This window comes from Manis javanica, chromosome 1 (assembly GCF_040802235.1).
Source record: "Manis javanica isolate MJ-LG chromosome 1, MJ_LKY, whole genome shotgun sequence".
NCBI lineage: Eukaryota > Metazoa > Chordata > Mammalia > Pholidota > Manidae > Manis > Manis javanica.
Window position 1 is genome coordinate 50459377 of NC_133156.1, and position 24116 is coordinate 50483492.

A 24116-nucleotide genomic window follows, 5' to 3' on the forward strand; every position below is an offset into this window, starting at 1 on the left:
GACAGTGAGCACATGTCAACTGTCAACATCTCATTTAGTAAACCAGGGAACAAGCTAAACAATGACAGAGCTGGTTCAAAAGTATTCAGGATTCTTGTTTTTTTTTGTGGGAAAAGAAATGCCTATGTAAAATTGTCCTTCTGATGTAAGACAAACTTTCTACAGATAATAAAATTACAACCATTAGGAAGCCAGCAGGAAAACACACTTCATCATTTTTCTATAAGTTAACATCTACTTATAATATTTCTGGTTTTTACAAGACTGTAATATTTCTGGTTTCTAATCAGTTGTGGATGGTTAATCAGAGTTAAAATTTCCCCACCATACTTACCAGAAATGCTCTGATGAAAAATTATGCATTCTTAGTTCGCTTTATTTCAAAGGGTTTTTTTCCTAAACACTAGTTATGAGTAGAACTTTAAAAATAATCACAATAAAATTAAAACAGTGTTATTAAGTTCTAACTACATGTTGTTGTATATTGTCTGCTCTAACCTGAGGACTTCCTTCTTTGTTGAAAAAGGAGTTTCACATGAAGTAGAGAGGTGTTTTAGATATATTATTATCACTCAAAGGATATTCCTCTACTTGGTATCATCACAAGGGTTGAAAGAAAAATAAGGGAATGTATTTCATGTAATTTGATCCAATGTTATGAAATGCCGTGTCTGTGTATTATTACTTAAAATCATCTCATATATGATAGGCTCTATTATTATTCTGGAAATACTGTGGGAGATCTGTAGTTTTTAATTGCATTCTACAAGTCCTAGGGCTAGCACAGGGCCTAGGATGAGCCAAGAAAACAGGGCTTGCCACCACTATCCCCTTCCAGCTCACCTTCTACTATGCTATGTATTAGGCTTATATGTAAGATTTCATTTAAAGAAAGGACTCCAAGTTCCATCCAGATAGCACAGCCTATAATTATTAAAAGAAAAAGAATCACTGTGATTTGCAGTGTGTTTAGGTTGGATAGATTAATTTCTTTGCCAGGGACATAATGGGAAGACTGACTTTGTCTTTTCAATTGTAAGCCACCATTTAGTTCGAGCCTGGAAGACACTTTCCTAGTGATTCCCTCCACTTGCCTGGCACTGGAGCAATTAACAGTAGGTGATTTGTGGCTGCATTTTTATTGCTTAGCACAGGTTTATCATCTTGAAAGTTTTCCATTTGCATATATGCTGTACATTCTTTGGGTGACATTTCGATACCATCCAGAGTTTAGTTCTGCATTGCCTTGTATTGAACTTTCTGCTGCGTGCTGGGAATCTGCAAGCCCAGCTGAAATGCTGATGCAGACCTAGGGGAATATGAATTACAGGCCCCACTTCTTGAAGGCTTACTATGTGCCAACCCTTAGTGTCAAGGGCTTTACCAGTCTTACTTTATTTATTCATCAAACCAGTACTTTGAACTGTCTGTTGTTTGCCACATTTTATAGATAAAGAAACTGAAACTCAAGAGAAAAGGTAGTTTGTCCAAGGTCACGCAGCTCAAATTAGCAGAATTGAGATTCAAACTCAAGTCTGTCTGATCCCAAAACACTCTGTTATACAGCGTCTGATACTGGAAGTTTCATTGACAGTTTTCCACTTTTAAATACCAAATTTCCTGAACAGTCTAATTGCTGCTCTTTGGACTAAGAAGAAATGGCTATTTAAAAGAAGCAGGGAGCAGGAGGTCAAGAGGAAAGGGGCTTTATTATCTCTACTAGTAAAAGAAGAGATGTAATCCTGGAAAAAATATCAAACAGAAGCCATTATATAAATTTGCAGTGGGTTTAGCTTGATGAAATTACAAAGGAATGCAAAGAAGATAAGGGAGTAAAAAATACACAACACTGAAGATTTTCTAAAAAGGAAAGATCAGAAGTCACTCAAGGCATTTAGATATTGATTCAGCTGGAGGAAGGATATGTTCCTCTTGATAGATGGAAAGAAGCTGAGGAGGCCCCAAAGTAGCAACTAGAGATGTGTGTTTGTCTTTCAGTCTGCCTAGGTAAATTTGGGTGAGAAGCATGTTCTAGAGCCATACTGCTGGGATGGAATCCTTTGTCCTTGCCTTCCTGTCTGGGTGACCCCAAACAAGTTCCATAACCTCTCTGGGCTTCAGTTTCCTCATCCATAATGTTATGTTATCATAATGTTACCCATCTTGTTTTGAGATGAGGTAAAGCATTTGGCAGGGTGCCCGGCATTTAGTAAGTACTTGCATTTGTTAACTATTGTTTGTAACCATAAGTATCATGTTCATATAATGCAAGAAGTAGGGGACTGTCAGTCAGTAAAGAGGCTTGAAAAAATAAAGGTGAAGAAAGTCAGAAGGGAAGTTCACTGCAGCTAAGAAATAAAGAGAGATGTTTTCTCCCCCAGCCCTGAGCATCAAGAGGAAAATGTCAGTGTGTGGAAAAGGCTGGATGGTGGAGGGGCTCAAGTCTAGCAACTGACTGAGGTCTGGCTGGACTAAATGGAGTGTGAGAAGTTGTTTCTTTAAAATACATGTTCTGATCAAAGTTTTGCTGGTGAGCACTGCAGGGCTGGAGCATAGGGAATTAGTCGAAGTACAGAAGTGAATGTAGGGCAGAGAGAGAAAGCAAGCTTTGGGTTATTCATCTTTGGATGCCAGTAGTCACTGAAAGCACATTGGGAGGGAATGTTTTTTAGTAAGTACATCTTTCTTTTTCTTGCCCTTCTCCAACTGCCAGTCTATTTTCCTTTCATTGGTTACATTGAGACACACGGTGGTTAAGTTGAATGCAGCAAAGGTTAATAAGGTGCTTATGAAAGACTGTGAGTGGTCATCTGCTTTTTCAGCTACCATTTATTTAGCCCTTTTGTTATGTCAAGTTCTGGCTAGGTCCTAGAGACACAGAATGTTCCAAAATGCAAGCCTCCATCTCCAGAGCTTCACAGGGGTTGTGTCTTAGTTCTCAGCCATCAGAATAACCCACATGAAATTCAGAAATTCCTGATGTGCAGGGTTCTTGTCAGTCCTACAGAATCTCCTGCTTGGAATTAGGCAAGTGTATTTTTCCAGAATCACTTGTGTCACTTTTATGTTTACATGATCTTGCAAGACTGATCAGAGGACCTTTCATAGTTTATAGATGAGGAAGTCGTGGCTCAGAGAGGTTAAGTGGTAAGTTAGGTTGTGCAACTGGCAATGGCAGAGTTGTAACTCAGACCCAGAGCTGCTGAACTTAAAATCTCAGGGCCTTTTCATTCAGCTATCATCACCCTGCCAGATACGTAAGAATGAAACTCTGAGCTTTAAGGCTATGCCCATTAACAGATCTGAGGATGTAATGAATCAGTGTCTGAATATGCACAAAACCCTTGCCCACCACAGCAAATGCTCAAAAAGCATCTGCAAGTCCTACCCAAGTGTCAGGGACTTATATTCAAAGTGGGCAGAACCCTATAAATGTTACAACCTGGTTCACCCTGGATTTCCCCCAAGGTGGATAATGCAGCTTCTACTGGATAAGCTCTCCCAGGGTTACAGTGTCTACATGTAACTCCAGTCCTGGGCTCTAGAAGCACTGCCTCCTCTATTTATCCCTACAGTGGCTTTCTGTTGTTGCTGATCCCTAGATTTGTGTCTCAGCTTCTTCATCACCTGTGTAACCAATTTCCTGCATTAAATTATCTCCTTATTCCAGGTTAGATCCCGACTATTACACCAATGAAGAAACCAACGTTCAGAGAAATCAAGTAACTCAGCCAAAGTAGCATAGTAATTCTTGACAGAGTTAGTATTCTAAACCAGAAGTTGCTGATTCCAGAACTTAAGCTCTAATCACTAACTCATGTTTAAGGTGGTTGGTAGAATCCTCAGTGCCCAGTGCCAGGTGGTGACATGACAGTGATGATGGTGGTGCCGGTACTGGGTCATGCTGGCTTCGGTGATCACCATGTCTGACCACTGTGTATATCTTCTGGAAGAGGGGTGCAGATACAATGTCCTGAGCATCACACTCATGTCTCTGACTATTTTACAGGCCTTCACCTACCACCACATCCAAGAAATCATGGTCCAGCTCCTTCGCACAGTGAACCGGACCGTCATCACCATGGGGCGGGATCACATTCTGATTGTGAGTAGATCTCTTTCTCTTGTCAAACATTTCACAATATTCAGGACCAAGGAATGGATTTCCTGGAACACCAGATCACATTGAACACCCAGTGCCAATTATTGCTTTGTTTGCCAAGTACAAGGGTTAGATTTTCCTGTCTAAATTGAAAGAATGTAAGAGTTAAGTCACTGAAATAAAACAAGACTTAGGACTTGTCCACCAGATTGAATGCAGCAGCGCAGATGGAATGTCACTGGTAAAGCTGGAGAAGTAAGAGAGGCTTTGGGCCAGGCTGGGTGCCCCACATTCACATCTACTAAGAGCCTTTTCTTCTGGATTAGTCAAGAGGTACCCCATTCAGGGTCTTGTGAGCATGGTTTTCTAAGTGGTTTCATCGTGTGTTAACTCTGTCCTTAGATGTGAGTTAATTCAAGTTACCGCTAAGCTTTGGATTGTTCTTCTGCACAAACACTATGTTCTGAAGAGCTGCAGATTTCTGCCCACAGTCCCTTTGCAGACACAAAGCCCATCTCTAACCCTTTATTCTTTGCACATCTTGCTTTAAACCAACAGACAAAAATAGTGCTTACAGGAGCCAGTCATCAAAGTAAATGAATATGTCCAATCATGTCCCTTCTCTGCTCCAACTCATAGTGGTTCCCCATCTCACTCAGAATAAAATCACAACCATTGCTAGGGCATGAAATACCCTCTGTCTGTCGATCATTCCTTCCTTTACATGTTCCTCCCACAAATAAAATGTGATTCCATTTGCTATTCTTTGGCTTGGCCTATTTCTCTCTCAGTTCTGAGGGCTTGTTCCCTCCTGCTAATCAGATCTTGGTTATCACCTAAGCAGAGAGGCTTCTCTGTCCTGACTACCCTGTCTACAATATCCGGTACTTTTCCTTCCTCTTTTGATCTCTACACCTTACTTTATATTCCTTGGTACATATCACTACCTGAGATATATAATATCCCTTTATTTATTTGTTTATTGTCTGACTCTCCTTGTGAGAATATGAGCTCCAGAATATAAAGATTTTTGTCTGTTTTGTTCATTTGTATCTCCAGGTCTTACAACATTGCCTGGCATCTAGAAGGTTCTTGATGAATACTTACTGAGTGAATGCATGAGTGAAGTATATGAGGCAGGGACTCTAATGTTTAGTGAAGACAAGTGCTATTCAGCTGTGATTGACTGACACCATGTGGGACTGAGCCATACAACTGTTAGAAATCCCAACTTCTCAAGAGAAGCTGAAAATCCCCTGTGAAATTTCCTGGTATCTAAATGTTCGCAACTAACTAAAAAATATATATTTATAAACACTATATGATCTCAGAAAAACTGGACTCACCTTTCAGAAAGCCAGTTTGAAATTTCTGCTTTAAGCTGATACAGTGTGAGCCAGATTTGGGGATGTTGATTATTGAAGCGCTGTAGTCCTGCTTCGTGGATACAGAACATAAAGTGCTGAGTGTTATCCTAACAGTAGCTGGGCGAGGATTTGATCCCTAGAAGCAGCCAATGTAACCATCTTCTTTATATCCATTTTTCTCTTCCTTGTGTTGACACATGTTTACTTAATGTATATTATGTTCATTTAAAGGAGTGGTGACATCCATAGAAAGTGCTAGCAGTGACAAGTACTCCTGCCTTCCTGGGGTGGACAGCCACGTAAATTGGTCTCTGTTGTTTGTCTCATTTACCATCATTCTACCTTAGAGGTGTCACCATTTCTTAGTCAGCTACCAGCTTCCATATCTATAGTTTCTATAATATGCCTTAGATAAGCATTTTATAACCCCCCTAATCTTTATTCCATCTCTTTGGAGCCAGACTTAAAAGATGATCATCAATCCATTACGCTTACTCCATATATATCAGGCTCTTGACTCTGTCTCTCCTTTAGAACAGTGTGATTCTTTACAACAGTGCCTGCGTCACAGAAGGCACCAACTGACTGGCGTCTATTATTGTTTTCCCTTCTATCTGGTACAGTGTGTCTGTTTGGGCCTTCGCATTATTGACAAAGCTAAGTGTGTGTACTTTGGTCCTTAGTCGTGTAGTTCATTCTCTGAACCTTTTAGTTGATACCCTGCCAAAATTTTCAGCTTTTTCTTCTACTTTTCTCCATCCAAATCTCTAGCCAAAATGGCTGTCTAGATGATGACTAACGTGCCTGGCCCTTTCTAATGCTCAAGCTGTTTTCTTTGCGTGGGAGTCCTTTGTGTGCCACCTCCATCTGTGGAAATCCTACCTAGTCTTCAAGGCCCCACACACATGTACCCCCTCAGGAAGCTGCCTGAATCTCACCCGCTGGTTGGGACCTCTCTGCCTCTTCTAAATCACATCTTTCTTCTTTTAAAAAAAAAAAAGTTTCACTGAAGTAGAACTACAAATTTCAAAATTTAACCACTGTACATATTATTTGATGAATTTCCATAAGTGTATATGGTTGTGCAACCATTACCACAACTGAGGGGAGGACACTTCATCCCCAAAGTTCCACCTGCAGTTGGTCTCTTTGTCACTCTTACCCTCTACCCCACCCCAGCCCCAAGCTGCCACGAGTCTCAGTCCCTATAGGTTTGCCTTTTCTTGAAATTTCACATAAGTTAAATCATACAATTTGAGGTCTTTTGTGTCTGGATTCTTTCCTTAGCATAATGTTTTTGAGGTTCATCCATATTTTAGGATGTATCAGTATTTAATTCCTTTTTATTGTTGAATAAGTTTACATTGTATGAATATACCACGTTTTGTTTATCTATTCTGTAGCTGATAGATATTTGAATTGTTACTATCATGAATTATGCTGCTATGAACATTCATATACAAATTTTATGTGAATGTATTTTAACTTATCTTAGGTAGAAATCTAGGAGTGGAATTGTTGGGGCATATGGGAAGAATATGTCTAATTTTATGAGAAATTGCAAACTGTTTTCCACAGTAGTTATACCATTTTACATTCCTTCCAGCAGTGTTTGAGGGCTCTAGTTACCTATATCATCACCAGTACTTAGTATTTTCAGTCCTTCAGATTACAGTTCTAATGAATTTATGATCATTCTGGTGATAACTCATTGTGGCTTTAATTTGCATTTCCCTGAGGACTAACAATGTTGAGCATCTTTCCATGTGGTCTCCCTCTTTTTTTGAGTCATTTTTATCTATGCCTTGCCATACATAGCTCCTTTCTTATACTATAAGAATGTTGAGGCTTAGACCTGTCTGCAAAATGGGGTAATAATAGACCTTTCTCCTGTGAGAATTAAATGAAATAATACATAAAAAGCATTTGTGCATGTGTTTCTTGGACATAATTTTCTACTAATTTATCATTCAGTGTTTTACGAGAACCTCTCTCTTACATACTCAGCACAAAGATTCAGACATGAGTTAGGCATGGTCTGTGCCCTAAAGGAAACCATCCTGCCTTCCAATGGATTGTCTCTCAAGCACAGCAAATGTGCTGTGTTCCAAACCCAACTCATCATCAGCCCCTTGGAGTCTGCTCCGCACTCTCCCCATGTTCACCATCCCAGTTTACAATGCTAACCTTCTGGAACCCCTGGACACCACTCTCAGTCACCTGCCTGCCACTTCTAATCACCTGCTAAGTCCTGCATCTGGCCTGAGTCCTTCCCTTGCTTCCTTCTCCCACACCCTCCCAGAGCCCCTGTATATGCTCAGTTCTCAGGCTCACTCTACTTAGTTCGTTAAGGTGATTTTCTGTTTTTGTGCTCTAGCCCTCCTATATTCTGTGGATCCCCTTGAGGGCAGGGACCATGTTTTACTCTTTCTCTTACTGTCACCCTCCAGCAGTGAACCTGGTATACTGTGGGTGCTAAATAAATGTTTGTTGAGCAGTGAATGACTGAAATAATCCTAAGAATGCTGTATTATTCCATACCTTCACATATTTGCATATGCTTTTCTCTCATTTTGGATTACTTTTCCTTCTTAAATGAATGTTTTGTTTTCTTAATATAAGGAACCCACATCTCAGTGTGGGAGCTGTGTGAGAAATTGCCGGTTCATACTTTCCTTGCTCCCTGGGCTGATTCCAGGAGCCTTGCAGAGGTTCTAAGTGGCAAGCTGTGTCATTAGTCTCTCAATGACTCTTGAGTTTGCTCGTTTAATTACAGCGATGAAAGTGCTGAGTGGGTAGTCCTAGAAGCTTGTAGTAAGCATACCTCGCTAAGAGCAAGAATGTGCCTGAACTGGAAGGAAGAAATAACATATAGTTTCATTTTCATAAAAAGGGCCTTTCCAGCAATTCTTAGAATAGAAATATCGTTTCAAAATGAAAGAGGATGATTTCGGAAAGTAATTACTCAGAGGTCAGGGGTCTCTGTCTCAGCGTTGAAGGCCCCAATTTAATTTCAAATTGAAATTTGACAAGGAGGAAATAACCCCATTCTAACCATCACTTTTAATTTTCCAGATAGGACTTTATTGGTTAGTTTCCATTACTTGGGAATATTAAACAATCAATATTTACAGCAAACACCAGACATGTCTAGTGCTTCTGAATTCCTGAGGCGGCTTCCATCAAGTATGGGGCAGCTGGTTGCTCTCCTGTCATTATGTAGGATTAAATAGTGACATTGTTTTTTACTTATTTTCGGAGTAGGAACATTGTGATAAAAAATGTAAGCTATTAAAATTATAGGAACCATAGGGCTAGGATGGACCACCTCTTGCTCACAATGCATTGTAATTATAGTTTGCTGGAAATAACCACTCCTGATTTTTTTCTATAGATTGCCTCCCTGAACAATGAAGTATTGGTGGCAACAAATGAGCAAAAGGAAACTTTATGAAAACAAAAAGCAAAGAAACTTTTACATGACTGCTGCCTTTTCTCCCTCACTTTCCATAGTCTGCTCTATCAGATATATGTTTGTTCACTTAGGTTACCAAGGAGTTTGACTTGGTTGCTAAGAAAGGCAGCATTGTTTGGTAGAAAAGACATTTCAGATATGAGAGAACAGGAGAAAGTTTCATACTTGTTCTGCAGAGAATTGGCTCTGTGACTGACAACTTCTACCTTTCTAGACCTTGGTTGCTTCTGTGTGATGAACTCTTACTGTTTTTGAGATCTTTTTCATATGTCTAAGTTTCCTGAGTGCCTATCCTCTTTCCCTATCTCTCATGCTTCTGAGTCAGGGACAGAAGATAGAGTTCGCTCCATGTGCTAACTCCAGTGGCTGGCTAATGGCTGCCCCGTACTGTGTTGAGAAAGAGACAGAGGCTGCAACTTGGCTCAGCAGCAAGAAGTGCTGAATTGATTGGTGATGTCTGTCATAAGCATAAGATTAGAGAATAGAAACGTATGCAAGATACTTGCAAATATTATTTATTGACTGAAATCATTGGTGCTTTTCTGGCCCTGTCCAAAAACTAGTTTAAAATCAATACTCTCTTCCACGTATTTTTGGTTCCTTTAAGAGGGCTATGGTATAAAAGCAGAAGAATAATGGGGAAAAAAACATTATCTGAGAGTTTACATTTTATCAGGGAATGGTTTCGATGTGCCACATGTCATATTTTTATCAAATGTAAGATGCTTCATGATTATATGTGCCATAAGAAATAGAACATCCTACCAATTAAACTGTGACAATGGTTTATTATCACATAAATTGTAATTTTCAGAGATGTTAGAATATAAAAGAAAACTTGATGGAAAATCCCTACTGTTGTGGAACACACCATTGAGTCCTCCTAGATAATCTTCATCACCCCCCATTGTTCAGGAGAACAGCCTGACTGAGCATCAGAGGATGAAATCACCATGGCCAAAGTCACAGTCAGCAGCAAGGGGGGATGTCAACCCAGGAGGTCTGACCCAGAGCATGTGCACCTTGGGCTCTCCCATAGTCCTCCGAGCAGAGTGAGACCTTGTTTGTACCGGTGAGGGACGTGTCTCAGGGAATCTTCCCTGGCCAGTGCATCCTGCTGCTGACTGCTCTAGAGAAGGTTGCCCCCTGCCTCCCGCCTCCCTAGCGCTAAGGATGGACAATCTCATTGGGAGAATCAACCAGGGAAACTTATACACTGCCAGCCAGAAGTTCTTAGAAGGGAAACAATCTGGTAATTTTGTTGAAATGGGGATCTAGCTTTTATTTTGGCTAATTAAAATGAGACTCTGGGTGATAAATTTTGGGCCTAATTACCCTGGTTTCACAGAAGAGTCTACTGAGTGATTAAATAAAAGTAAATGCAGGTGGCATTGTGCCAGCTCAAGAAATTCAGGGCAGTTTGTTCAAAAAGGGAAAAAAAAAGTGGAAATCACCCCATTTTCTACTGCTTTACCTCATAATAGAAGTGAAGAACACTCCACTTACCTGACCACTCTCTGCCACACTATGAGCCCACAGGCCTGTGCAGGGGCTGCAGCCAGACAGCACCGACTCCACCCCACACTGCTCTGGGCAGAGCAGGTGTGAGGACAGCTGAGGCCTGGAGAGGTGGGGTTCCTACAGCCAGAAGTGGTTGGCTCAGTGACCCAATGCCTTGTCAGAAAACTGCATTGATAATAAAGCTATCATTTATTGAGCATACCTTCTGTGTTCCAGACAGACTTAACCTGTATCAGGTACTCATATTTATATGAGTTAACTGAGGCACAGAGAAGTTATATAACTTTCCTATAATCACACGGCTTGCTAGAGGAATAACTAGGTTATGAACCCATAAAGTAGTTTCTAGAGTCCCTGCTCTTAAATAGCATTTATGCACTCCTTCACTATTAATACCTTAAGTTGCTCTTTAGGCATGAAATATTTTAAAGGTAATAATGAGCACCTTCAACCCAGCTGCTGCCCTGCCCTAGACCTTGGGATCTGATGAGATGACCTATGTGGTAACTTTCAGAAACCTATAAAACGGTACAGAATTTTCGGTGGTTTTATGACGACTATAATATTTTTAGGACCAAGTTCTTCCATTCTGGTAATTAAACCATAAAAATCTATAAAATCAAAGCAAGCATTTTTTGCTTACTTGAGTGTCAGTGCTTGTGAAATAGCCAGTTTAACAGAAGAGACAAAGGTAGAGTGGAGATGTGGAGATTCTAAAGGGTTTTGGAGGGAGAGAGTCTCCTTCTCCCTTCACATCCGTGTCATTCCAGGTTCTAGTCATTTTAGGCCTGCGACCTCTCAAATGCAAATGCTTCTCTCCACCACCAATGCCATTCACCTGGGTCTAGTCATGACTATCTCTTATTTTACAATTGCTACATCTTCTAATAAGACACACTGCCTCCACTCTTGTCCCTCCACTCTTGTATTCTTCACACTGCAGCCAGTGTGGTCTTTTAAAGTAGACCTTTCTGGGCGAGAAGCATCAGTGGCCCCACAGTGGCTGGGGATGAAGGTCCAGCTGCCCACCTGGCTTTCAGAGCACACATCCTGGGCCTGCCTTTCTCCCCAGTACTCTCTACTTCCCACTCTTATGCCAACTCCGTGGAACTGCTCTCTTAGTTCCTGAAAGCTCCTTTTCTCCTCTGTGTCCTCCTGTGTGCCTTTCCCTCTGTCTAGAACATACTACTCTTACTTTTCCTTCTATGACCTTCCACTTAACAAACTCCTCTGTCTCCTCTGTGTCTTGGCTTAGGATGCACATCCTGACCACAGTCCACTTTCCACTTGGCTCTGTTCAGCCTGAAGCTCCTTCATGTACTCATGATGCTGTTGTGACAATATTCTTCCTGGCACTGCAGAGCAATATGTCTTCATTACTTCTGCATCTTCTGCATCCACAGGAAACACTGGGTGCCTGGCATACAGAATGATATCAATGAATACATACAGAAGGAAGACAGATTTCTGCTCTCTATTTTATTTACATATAAACCATTATTCTTTTCCTTAACATGCAAGTGTGACCATTTATTACCCTTGTGACATGATTAGGCTAGGAGAGTAAAGGAGGAGAGAGAATCATTATTGAATAACTGGTCCAAATAGAAAAGGAATGGGGAAAGGATGTATTCATTCTCTTCAGAGGATGCATATTTTGGTAATAATAAGTTAATGTTTCTAGAGTGCTTAGTGTGTGATAGAGATGGTGCTTTGAGGGTATTATAATATTTAATTTTTGAGGCTGACAAAAATTATGATTCTAATCTTAAAGAGGAAACAGTAATCAGAGAGCTTAAACCCTTGTTCAACATCACACAGCTGGGAAGAAGGAAGGTGGAGTCCACACCCGGGCCTACAGAGTGTGAAGCCAACATCTTAAGCATATCACCGTATGTGTCTGGAAAATTGTTTCCCTCAGATAAAATTAATTTGAGAAGATTCCCAAGAGGGAGTAAATGTGTGTGTATGTTAGAAGGTTAATAGGCATAATAAACATTATATAAGAGCCCTGAAATTCCTGCTGGTAATCAAAAGGTGGTATCATTAGCTTGGGCTAGCCTGGTTGCTGCTTGATTTGGTCCTGCGGGTGTTGCTTATGTCCTGTGGGTGGGGAAGCTTTGCTTTAATAAGCATTTTGGTAATTGCGTATCAAGGAGGACTTGGCCTAAAATACATATGCAAAAAAATGGATTATTATCCCAACTTCCAAGGAACCCATGGCACATATGGGCAGAAGTCAGTTACCAAGGTAGACGTTATACAGCTGGGTCTAGTTCTTGAATGGCATGAAACATTTGACTAGGTTGATTAGGGATTGTAAGAGAGAGCAGCATTTCTTGCTTTATCTCCATCTCCTGGTCTGTGAAACCTTCTTTCATTCCTCAAGGTCATCTTTCTTCAGTGACCTCATTGTTCTTTGTCCATTTTTCACAGCATTACCATATCATAATGGAATATTCTCTTTACCTGTCTATGTTCTACAGTAGACGAAGATCCCTGAAGAGAGGGACTGTGTCCTATTATCTTTGAAGTTCCTGCCCATAGACCCAGAGCAAGTCATGTTCCAGGCACTTTCCAAGCTCTGGAAGTGAATAAATGGAAATAAAAAACTAACTGGACTACAAATTAATGTCTAGCTTTCAAAGAATAAGAATCTAAAAAACAAAATGAGATTCTTGTCAATCTTTCCCTTAAGGATCTCTTTTTTTATAAAATTTCCAAATGTTTTACTAGCCCTGTGTGGTAGAATTCTTTTAGAAAAATTAAAGTTTTAGAGCTGGAGCATAGAAAACATAGTTCCATACTCCAAATCTTCCTTCTGTTCCATGATGGGCCACAGAAATGGGAATGAAGAGGAAATATGAGCTTCCTAAATTTGTTAAAACAGCCCCAATTTCTCTCCAATAGAGCAGACGTTTGCCATGCGGGGAGAGGTCTCCCGGATAATACACATGCTGCGGGGCTGCTGCCGTGACTGCATCACACACGGTGCCGTGCCACAAGCCTCGCGGTCTTCAGGGGAGGTGAGCTCAGGCCCTGGGGCATCTGATGGCAGTGCTGCGGCCTCCCCTGGCCACTCAGGGGCTGCTGTGGTCGGCATCCAGGGAGAGAGAGACAGAGACAGAGTTTGGGAATTGTACAGTGAGTCCTAGGAAATGCATGACCAGTGTCATCATCCTAATGAAATTACCTCCGAATGGCTTCTGTTACTGGATCTGGACAGATCTGATTTTAAACAAGTAATGTTCAGTGTGTTCTTAAAGGTAAGACTCCACTCTGTTTCCTGGCATTGAAAGACAGACCAGCTTTTTCTAGTTCTTGGAGAACTTTAGAAACTTTAAAATTTTAGAATGTCTGCCATTAGGATTGACTGAGCACCCTCAGCCCCACACTGCTTTCTAAGGGCAATGGAGTTGGTGCACAAGGTATAGTTTGAAAAGATTTTACTGACTGGTCCTTTTCTCAAGGAGCAAGGAGGCCTTATTCCCCAGCCAGAAAGTCTCGTCACTTCCCAGGGCTGCTCCTCAGTTCCCTTATCTGTAAAATGGGGCTAATAATGGTTATTACCTGTCAATCTCATGGTGAGGGTTGAATAAAAGAGCTTACAGCACAGGGCTTACCACATAGCAGGTCCTCAGTAAATAAGAGCCATTATTAGTCCTCTCTCTACTTTGACATGTTTTGGATCACAAACTATTTGATAGTCCTGATTTGGGGCCTCTCCTGGATTTGTGAAGTATTAAGCTGTTGCTACAGCTGGGCTGTGAATAAAGCCCCCCTCTGCCCCCACTCCACCCCCCACCCCACAAGATGAAACCAGCTACCATATATCTGCTACAAACACTTGAATCCCAGACTGGAAAGAGCAAGCCCCTCAAGGAGTGTCCTTCCCTGGGGATGCCATTGAGGGATAGGGCTGCCCACAATGAAACTCTGTGAAAACAGCTACAAGTGCAACAGGCTCCCTACAAGACTCAGGTCCCTGTCAGCCTCTTGGGGCACTGACCTTAAGTGACTCGGAAATCAGTTTGTTGAATGATCCTTCAAAATCAGAACCCACTTTTCTAGATTTTTGCTATGTTCATAAAATGATGCATTTGTGCAGACATTAAAGATTTATGATGAATTTTTAATAACAGGGAATTCTTGGACTTAAATATAAAGGAAATATTATAGGAATATAAAAACAAGAAGAGGAGAGTTATCAAGGACCCCAAAAGTGAGGGAAGGGAGGAAATGTGGCTTCTTACCAAAGGCCCTGGATCTTCTAGAGGTTAGGCCCAGGGACTCTGTTCTGAAGCTAAAATTATGTTGTATCTACTGCTTAAATGATTCATAAATTTCTGTATTTTCACTTTTGCTTTCCTTTCATAATCAGGGAAAAAAACTCAAATGCTGTTTCTTTAAAAATAGGAATTAATGAGATAGGCAAACTTATTAAAACATTTTCATGTATGTAATATCCCTTTTCTTCTAACCAACCTGTGAAGCCCAAAAGGCAGATGGTTTTGTTTTAAAGATAGAGGTGGGGGATGGAGGTGAAGGTACTTATTCAAAATTATGCAGAAAATCAGGGGTAGAAGCCACGATTGGTCTTGTTCTGGTCTGTCTCCCTACCCTGGATTATTTTTTCCTCTTAACATTTTCATCTTCGTATTTTCTCCCAACTTGTTCAACAAACATATATGAAGCATTTACAGCATCTCAGGCAATATGATAAATACTTGGAGAGTCTCAGAGATGCAGATGACAACTCCTGTCCTCTAGGACTTTGCTCCTTGTGGAGATGAGTGTGAGAGATTGACAAAAGAAATGTCAAGATAATATAAGCAGCAGCCTGTACAAAGTGCTGTGAGTACTCAGAGGATGGAGTCACTAATCCTATGGCAGTGGCGGGGGAGGATCAGAAAAAGTTATAGAGAGGCAATGACATTTAAATTGCAACTTGCTGTCTGGCATAGGATTTAAGAGCCTAAGCTCTCAAGTTTGGCAGACCTTGAAAGAACTCCAGCCTTTACTACGTCATACTTGTGGACTGACAAATTACTTATCTCCCTCCAAGCCTCGATTATTCTTCTGGAAAATGGGAGTAGTCATAAGCTACTTCATGGTAATTTTTTGAGGAAAAAACAAAATAATGGAAGCAAAGTATTTAATAATAGCCCATTGTAACTTCAAGAAATCAGTCTTTATTATCACAATTAGTAGTAACATAGCTACTATTTGTTTATTCCTCCAAAATGAAAATTATTTCCCATAGTAGATCACTAATGGAACAGCGTTCTGGAGGGAACAACATGTGCAAAATCACTGACATGTAATAGCCTCTGACTTTTTGGAAAGTGGCAAGGGGATGGCATAGGAGAAGGTGGTGTAGTAGAAAGTTAGGCTGTATATACTAGGTTGGAGTCAGACTGTAAGAAACCTGTTTGCTTTGGGAGGCATTTTATGCCCTAGGATGGTGGTGCGGTATGATTAGAGATATAAAAGCCAGAGAATGGCATGTCCAGATGTCTGTCCTAGGGAGATCCCCAGGCAGCTGGGAAGAGGCCAGATCTGAGGGGGCTGGAAACCTGTGAGAGGAAGTAGACTTTGAAGGCTAGGGCAGTGGTACACAGGGATGACCAAAGGCTCATGGTGTTTGTTTTGCCAATGGCTTTCCGCCCCAGGCAAGTTCACTATGAATTCAATGAGACCAAAAAATGACAATGGAATATTCTTGGGGGAAGGTTTATACTCAACTTTATTTCCATGCTCTCAGGTCAATCACTAGAATCCTGTCCACTTAGAGCAAGTCTACATGCAGCAAGCTGGTCTCTGCCTCTGGGCTGCAGCCGTCTCAGTCTCTGTCCTCGGTGCTGCTACCACCCTAGTCTCTGCTCTCCTGCAGCCCTTCAGCTGTGCCACCATGTCACCCAGAGCACTGGGCGGAGCTCATTATATAGAGTCAATAGCAACGTATTGCCCACACATGTGGAGTGAGCAAGCCGACCAGGGCCAGGTGACAATCCTGGTCTTAGGAAACTTTATCCACAGCGTTGAAGTCTTTCATTTCAATTAAACAAAAAATTCCCAGACTTAAGAATTTACAGTTGAGGAAAGTAGTCCCTACTCTCAGACACCCAATGTACAGTGGAAAAAGGGGGCGTAAATAGAAATTGTTTTAATTTAAGACAATCATCACAAGAGAATAACAAGGACAGGATTAAGAGGGTCAAAATGAGGGGGCATGACATGCAGGTGGTCTAATCAGAAAAGGACAGGTGCTTGTAGTCAGACACCCCACCCCCATCTACTTGACCATTAAATGCTCTGTGAAGAAGGGCTCTATCTATAGTTTTCTTACTTGGTACAGAGAAGGGAATCAATAACTGTTTATTGGAAACAAAGGTGATCATGGGCTAAGGTTCATCAGAGAAGTTTCCCTGGAGCTGGTGAATGTGTAGCAGTAGAGAGGAGGGACGGAGCCAATCCAGGAAATCCAATCAGGTCAGTGTTCTGAATTGGTGAAGGCTGATGCTTTGCATGGCTTTGATTTTGCTCGCCTTCATTCCCTAATTGCAGAAGGCATAATGTTTTTTATCTTGAAACAAATAGGAAGACAAAAAACAATGACAGCAACATATAACTTCTCCTCTTCTCCAGCACCCGTATGGGATTTCTCCCTGTTAGGTCAGGCCAGGCCGAGCTTGGTGTGCTCCATGGAAGTGCTGTGTGAACCACTCTTGATTCAACAATTAAAGTGACTCAGCCCATTTGGCTCAGGGTAAAGTAGGGTTTTCTGTCAGCATGACCAGAGTATCACCACACTCTATGTGCTACCTAGGAAACCAGGCTCAAGCATAGATGAGAGGTCACTCCTGTGTTTACCTGATGGTTTAAAATATATATATTGAGGTTTTGCCAGAAAAAAAATATGTGGGTTTTATTTGAGTGAAATTTAATGTAATACAGTTACAGATTCTGAGATTTTATAAAAGCCATTCATAATAATAAAGCTCTTATTTGCTTTGGAGCAAATAATCCTTTTGTATGCTGTTTATTATCTTCTCATTTTAGTTGTGGTTTAAGCCAAGGCAGAATGCTCTGATGGAAATGCTTCTTTAGTTAAATAGACCCTGTCTCCTTTAAACTGCATTTGTTTGAAAAGGACCAGGTCACATGTAATAAATTCTGGCATTTTAATGGAAACATCACAGAGAAAATAGTTAACAATCTGCTTTAATTTCAAAACTAATTTTGTCTTTCATACAGTAAGGCAGTATCTTAGTAAATGTGCAAAATGCATTGGAATTTAATTATTGTGCCAATTTTTTCTGAAACAAGGTTGAGCTGGGCTGTCAATCAATATTCAGGATAGAGGAGTTAGGCAGGTTGGCAGTGGGGGAGGGTGGTAGTGGCTTGATGTTCCTGGATCCTGAATGCCATGTGGATCACAATGGATTAGAAGCCCTGGGCACGTTCCTGCTGGAGGTTCTAACAGTGGAAGGCTGGATGCTCCTGGGAGCACAGCTGGAGCCTGTGCAAACCAATGGGACCATCCCCATGTGTTGACTGACAGACAGGAGAAGAACTGGAAATCATTTCTTCATGTCTCTCCACTGGATCAAATTCATTTATCAATTTATTCCTGCAACAGATAGTTGAATCTCATTGTGTTAAATGCTGGAGAAATAAAGGTGAACAAAAATAGGCAGGATTCCTACCTTGGAAAGGTTATGGGCTAATGAGAAGAAATGAATTCATCAAAGAGTGACACAAATATATGTACAAGGTCAACTGTGCCAAAGACTCTGATGGAGGTTTTCCTGGGGCCAGGTGACTGCATAAGAGGGGTGTTTGGTGTGATCTGGGTTAGTGGTGGTGGTAGTCAATGAAAGCCTTTCCTGGGAAACCCCAAAAGAGCTGAAAACTGGGCAGGGAGGGTGCTGTGGAGGGGACTGTTGCAGGCAGGGGGAAGAGGATACACAGACCCTTTAGGGAGTGTTAGGATAGTGAGTCCAAGGAACCTACAGTGACTCAGTGTGACTGAGAGCAGGCAGTGATGGGAGCTTCCACAGGAGAGGCATGTGGGCCCACCAGGGTCATGGTCACAGACCTGGTCTTACCTCCTAAGTTTATTAGGAAACCAGATTGTGACAGCCAGAGTGCAGCATGGTTCAGATTTAAAATTTGCAGTGATTGCTTTCCCTGCTATGTGGAGAATGTGCTGGAAGGGAAAGGGAGCACATGTGGGGAGACTTCTATGGAGGCCAGCTTAGAGAAGAAGGGGCTTGGAGCAGGCATGGAGAGGCTTGCTAACCTCAGAACCTGGCTTAGTCTGGTCCTCAGAAAAACAAGTTCTAAGTTTACCCTTCATGGGCTGAGGGTCTTGCAGGGGGCAGGAAGAAATCATATATTTGGGAAACCTTAGGAGTAGGGTGATAGATATAATCAATAGGAATTAAGTCTGAAAATCAGTTGGAAGAAGACAGGGAGGAAGTTGGGATGGAAACACTCAAAAGGAGTTATGAGCGTTAAGCTGGGCAAGCATGGTTTGCACCAAGTGTGAACAGTGTTGGGTGTGGATTTCTCCCTCAGCTCTTAATTGCAACCCATACTTAATGTGCATAATGACCAAAAAATATCTACATTTCTTGGGACTTAAATATAGAAATATGTTTTTAGCATATTGCAAGTTGCTTTGAGCAGCTTAAAATGAGAGGCTTTTCAAGCAAAGGCTATATTGAGGCTTCTGTTCAGCTAATGAGGAAACTACTGTAGGTCAGAATGGGTCTCAAGTCTATTAGATAGTGGCTCCTAGGGCTGCCCTGGGCCATGGTGTCTGGTAGACTATAATACATTCCACCCACCAATCACATTGATCTCAACACTGACTTCCCATGTGATAGCTGTAACTGTTGGACAAATCACCTAGTCTTATTTAATTGCCTGATGCTTAAAGTGGCAGGGACCCAGCCTTTACATTGTCTTTCACTTCTAGGATATTTGATTCCATAAGAGAATCCTTCATTTCCCAGAACAATATGTCTTCATATTCTTCTGGGCAATGAAGACTTTCGTTATTTAATGTTACCTGTCATGGTTTTTGGTTTTAATGAGCCAGGAAGAGTTCATTCCACGTCAGGACCACTTTTTGCCCTGAGAAAATTATTAAGCCAGTTTCTGAAAACCCATTGCAGCCCCATGGGCATCTTCTATCTTCTCCCAGTTTACTTCAATCAACAAATAAATAAATATTCATTTGTTGAGCACCTGTTGTTTGCCCCACATTGTGCTCAGAGCTTTACCCTGTTTAATTGTTAGACACTCTTATAGGGCAAGGGTTATATTCAGCATTCTAGGAAAAGAACTCAGAAGCTCACAGTGGTTAACTTTGCCAAGGTTACCCACCCAGCAAGAAGAAGGTAGCAGAATAATATCAAACCCAAGACTTCTGATTCTATGATCAGGTGTTTTATTTTTTCCTCCCTAAATTAGTAAACAAGCTGGTTTTAGATGGCTCATGTTCAATGCAGGGAAATAAAGGAATCACTTGGGAAAGCTGTTTTCTTTTCAAGTCTCTCCCAAACATCCTGATTAGTCAAGTAGAAAATGTATTTGGTGTTAAAGTGGCTTTAGCACATGTTGAATATTTGCTAATCTCCCCTTTTAACAAGGAGAACTGCTCTCAAGCTTAGCACATTCAATGTTCAACAGTCTCTAGGAAGAATTTAATAAAATTATTTTATTTCATCTTCTATTTTTGGAACATCATATGTGTTTTCCCCATGGTGATGGTAAAAAGTTGCCATTCAAGGAAGAAAATTATGGGAAAAATAAAAAATATTGAATAAATTATAGTTCAGCTGTATGGGCATAATAATGAAAAACTCATGAATGTGTGTCTATCTGATTTAAGCTGGGAACTATTCCATTGCTTTACTCTACTTCCCTTGCTCCCATTGCAAGTGGGGTTTCATGTGATCACTGCAGTATGAAGTTCTGAATCTGATCTTTGTTTCCCTGGAAAACATATAGAAGCAATTATAATGGACACTATCCCTGTCATTAAAACCACTGAGGCATCTTTCTTAAGTTGAGTTTTTATAATCCAAATCAACTCAAGCTAGTAATGGAGTCTTAAAACCTAAGAAAAATATGTAAGTTTATTGCAAAAGATAATATTCCATTTAAAACAGTTTAGAAATTTACAAAACCTTACATTAGTACGTAGTCTTTAAGAAGGTGCTCTATAGGTGAGCTGGTATTAATTTCCAAGTATTTGAGTACACATTTTTTTTTTAACTACAGAGAAAGCAGCTACATAAACTCCTGCAACTTAAGTTGATGTATTGGTCTTTTACCCTTCACTTTTACAAAAGTAATTTTTGCTAAATTAATATCTCTCCATAAAACCATATCACCTCAAGTACAGCATTTCTGTAGAATATCATGGTAGATGTTACATAATATTTTACAAAGCAGTAATTTTCACATGAGTAGATAAGTTTAGAGGTTTGGTACATGTGTATGTGTGTTGCTTTTAAACACAGAAATGATCATTTTTGTTTAGGGTGGTATTTGCTGAATCCATTTACCTCATAACAATTTTAAATGTTCAATTTTTAGAAGAGACCTCCTTCCCAGTTTCAGGTGCTGTGTTGTGCTTTGGTATAGAATCATTGTAGTCTCATTTGGTTTTGTTTCTAGAAATGTCAACATTTTCCAACCCTGATTTCACTTAATTTAGTTGGGGATTTATCTGAGGCCCCCAACTCTACATAAGCATATGAAAATGTGAGCTTAATTATCCAAGAGTTGGATTATCCTGCTCGTGTGAGTTACCTCCACCTCTCCTCCATCATTCCAGACTAACTGGCAAACGATCCAGCTCCGCTCTGGGTCATTCTGCTCGTTTGATGTTGGAACATGCACAGAGCTTATAAAGTGGGTAGAGTAGGTATTTTTATCTCCATTTGAGAATGGACAAACAGGCCCTGAAAACTTAAGCAGTTTGCCAAAGGTTAGTGAAATAAACCGTTCTGTTGCCCAGGTCTCTTAATTCAGGGAACAGGATTATTTCATTCTATCTTGCTGCCCGAGAATGTAAATTAATTTGAAAATTAGCGTAAGCAAAGAAATTAAGATGGAAGCTCTATTACAAGATAAAATTTTATAAGAAATCCCAAATGATTTTGCTTTATTGGATTATCCTCTGTGCTGTTCTTTTTCATTGTTGGGGCCAACTGAGAGTTGATTGTGTGGATACAGAAAGATCTGTGGCTTTTAGCCAGTGGTAACGTATCTTACTGAAATGCAGCTTCTTAAGTATGACAAGTGTATTTATCTTAATTCCAACTTAGCGTTATATATTCTGGTCTCATTTTGTGGTTTTAAACATTACACTAGAAAAAGAACAAAGAACATTTTGAATGACATTCCAAGACTTAAATAGTGCAAGCTGAGATTCCTTGCCAAATTTCCATCTCACTCTCACTGAAATAGCTCTGTGCACTGCAGCACTGTGACAGGGGAAGGTGAGACTGTCGGAGTGGTTTGCTCAATTAGTCTCAATTTGCAGTGGGGTGCGTGCATCCCACGTTCAGCCAGGATGCTGCACTCTGCAAGGACTCTGACTCAGATGCCTCATCTCTAGCAAAGAGGGTCATGAAATTGCCTTTTTCACTGAATGCATGTAGAGCTTTAGGATCCCTTTTCTAAGCAGCATCAATCTAACCACAGGCTGGTAGAGAATTTAATAAGAGAGACTATGGGTCTTGCCAACTTACCCCTCATCTCCAAGAGTATGTAGCAATTACTTAATTAGGTTACTTTAGTAGCTTTTTTAGCCATGCAAGTTTAAATGGACCCATATGTATGGGGGTCTTATCAAAAGAATGAGCCAGACTTTAAAAGAATTCAGACTTTGGGAAGGAAACATCTTTCATACTAAAATGGGAAAAAAATATATCCTCATCCCCATCCTGCGGCTTCTTCAATCAGGTGACCACTGCCTGGTCACTGTGAAGGGAGAGGGTGTAGATTGCTATACTTCTGAACGTATCTACAAGGCTGATGCAGGGATGAATGCACAAGAACCAATGTTGCATTTTTTTCTTGGCCTTAATTTATGTTATTGGTGAGATGAAATAGGCTACTGGATCTTATGATCTCAAATGTTGCAGGGAAATTAGTGGTGGAATCTTAAAATTCAAGCCCCACCCATTTGCTAAGTGATCTCAGGCCCCAGGATGAGAAGCATGACGGTGTCAGGTGGGCCCTGGAGCAGCTGTATCTGCAGGAGAGCCATACCAAGCTCTTTGTATCCTGCAGTGACCTCACTCTGCCACAGCCAGCAAGGCCCACACAGCAGGAGACGACAAACCCTTGTTTGGGGATCAGGGGGCTAATTAAAAATGAAAATGACCCAACCCACCAGGAGGTCTTGCATTTTTATGCCCTTCCCTCTTCTGTTGTGCTTATATATGCCAAAATCTTAGAAGACTGCCAGATTATACATCTATTTTTGGGGTGTGGGGAGTATCTGTTTATAACTCTCCTCCATCTTCCCGCTCTGCACAACATTTTTTTTCTCTCTCTTTTGGAGTGACAAGCCCAGGATGGGGAGGAAGTGCTCAGCATCATGGAGGTGTTGGAAAATGCAATGGGGGCTTTGCTCATGGTTGGAATCTAGACTTACAAACCAGGACGTTGGCCTAGGAACAGGACGTGTGACAGGGAACTAGGCAAGTGGTCACACAAAGGTCTGTGAAGTCCTCAGCAACAGTGGCCCTCTCTTAGGTGAGGTTGGTGGTCAGGTGTCCAGCAGCAGCGAACCAGCCCAAGTCTTTCCTGTTTCTCAGGTTAAGTGGCTCACAGCCTGAGGCCTTTGCTCAGAAGTAGAAAAGGCCTGAGGGCAGTGGTTTCCCTACCTCACTCCTCGGTAGGTATTTGGGGAGCAGAGAATGGTCCCAACAAGCTCAGATCCACCAAAAACATTTCTTCTTCACCTTCTTGGTTTTCCGCCTTAAGTCCTGTTTCTCAGCAACTGGTTCTGCTGTGGACTTTGGTGGGGGAGATGCCCCCTCAGCTGGTTCCACTTCCTCCAGACTCTGCAGAACTTCATGGAACCTGCCTTCCTGCTGCCGAAAATCATATTCTACACTGAAAAACACAGAGAGGTAAGAAGGAAGGTAAATTCAAATTAGTGCATCCTGATCTGGCACACCAAACATCAACTCACATGGAAAAGCATGGGCTTTGAGATCAAATCCCAGATGCTTAGGTACCCATTGGCTGTGTGACCTTGGAAAAATTATCTTACCTCTCTGAACCTTCAATTCCTCATTGATTGAATTGGCATGGGTAATACCTTCCTCTTGGGGATATTAAGTTTAAGACTTGCAACATGGTAGCCTGATAGTAGGTGTTCAGTAAATATTGCTCCAATCTCTTTCTTGCATTTATTTAATGATTCTAATTGTTAATTCTTTTTACATGTTATACACAAAAACTGCCTCATTACAAAAGAGTTATTAATACAGAGGAATATACAATAAAACTGAGACTCAGTTTCCTCAGCTATAAAATGGACATAATAATAGCACCTGTCTCAAAGGTATTCTTTGGAATTAATATGTATATTAATTAAGTGAGAGAATATAAA

At 41.0% G+C, this 24116-nt stretch overlaps 2 protein-coding genes across 2 annotated transcripts in view; one reads left to right on the plus strand and one right to left on the minus strand.

Annotated features, from left to right (window-relative positions):
• DOCK2 (dedicator of cytokinesis 2) overlaps positions 1-24116 on the plus strand; it is a 383680-nt gene that overhangs the window by 165511 nt on the left and 194053 nt on the right. The window contains exon 27 of the mRNA XM_036995173.2: positions 4010-4105. Within this exon, the coding sequence (XP_036851068.1) occupies positions 4010-4105 (96 nt within the window). The remainder of the gene's footprint in view (positions 1-4009; positions 4106-24116) is intronic.
• Positions 17905-24116, minus strand: part of INSYN2B (inhibitory synaptic factor family member 2B) — a 110030-nt gene continuing 103818 nt past the window's right edge. Inside the window, exon 4 of the mRNA XM_017654977.3 lies at positions 17905-23614. Coding sequence (XP_017510466.1) covers positions 23431-23614 — 184 coding nt within the window. The 3' untranslated portion in view covers positions 17905-23430. The remainder of the gene's footprint in view (positions 23615-24116) is intronic.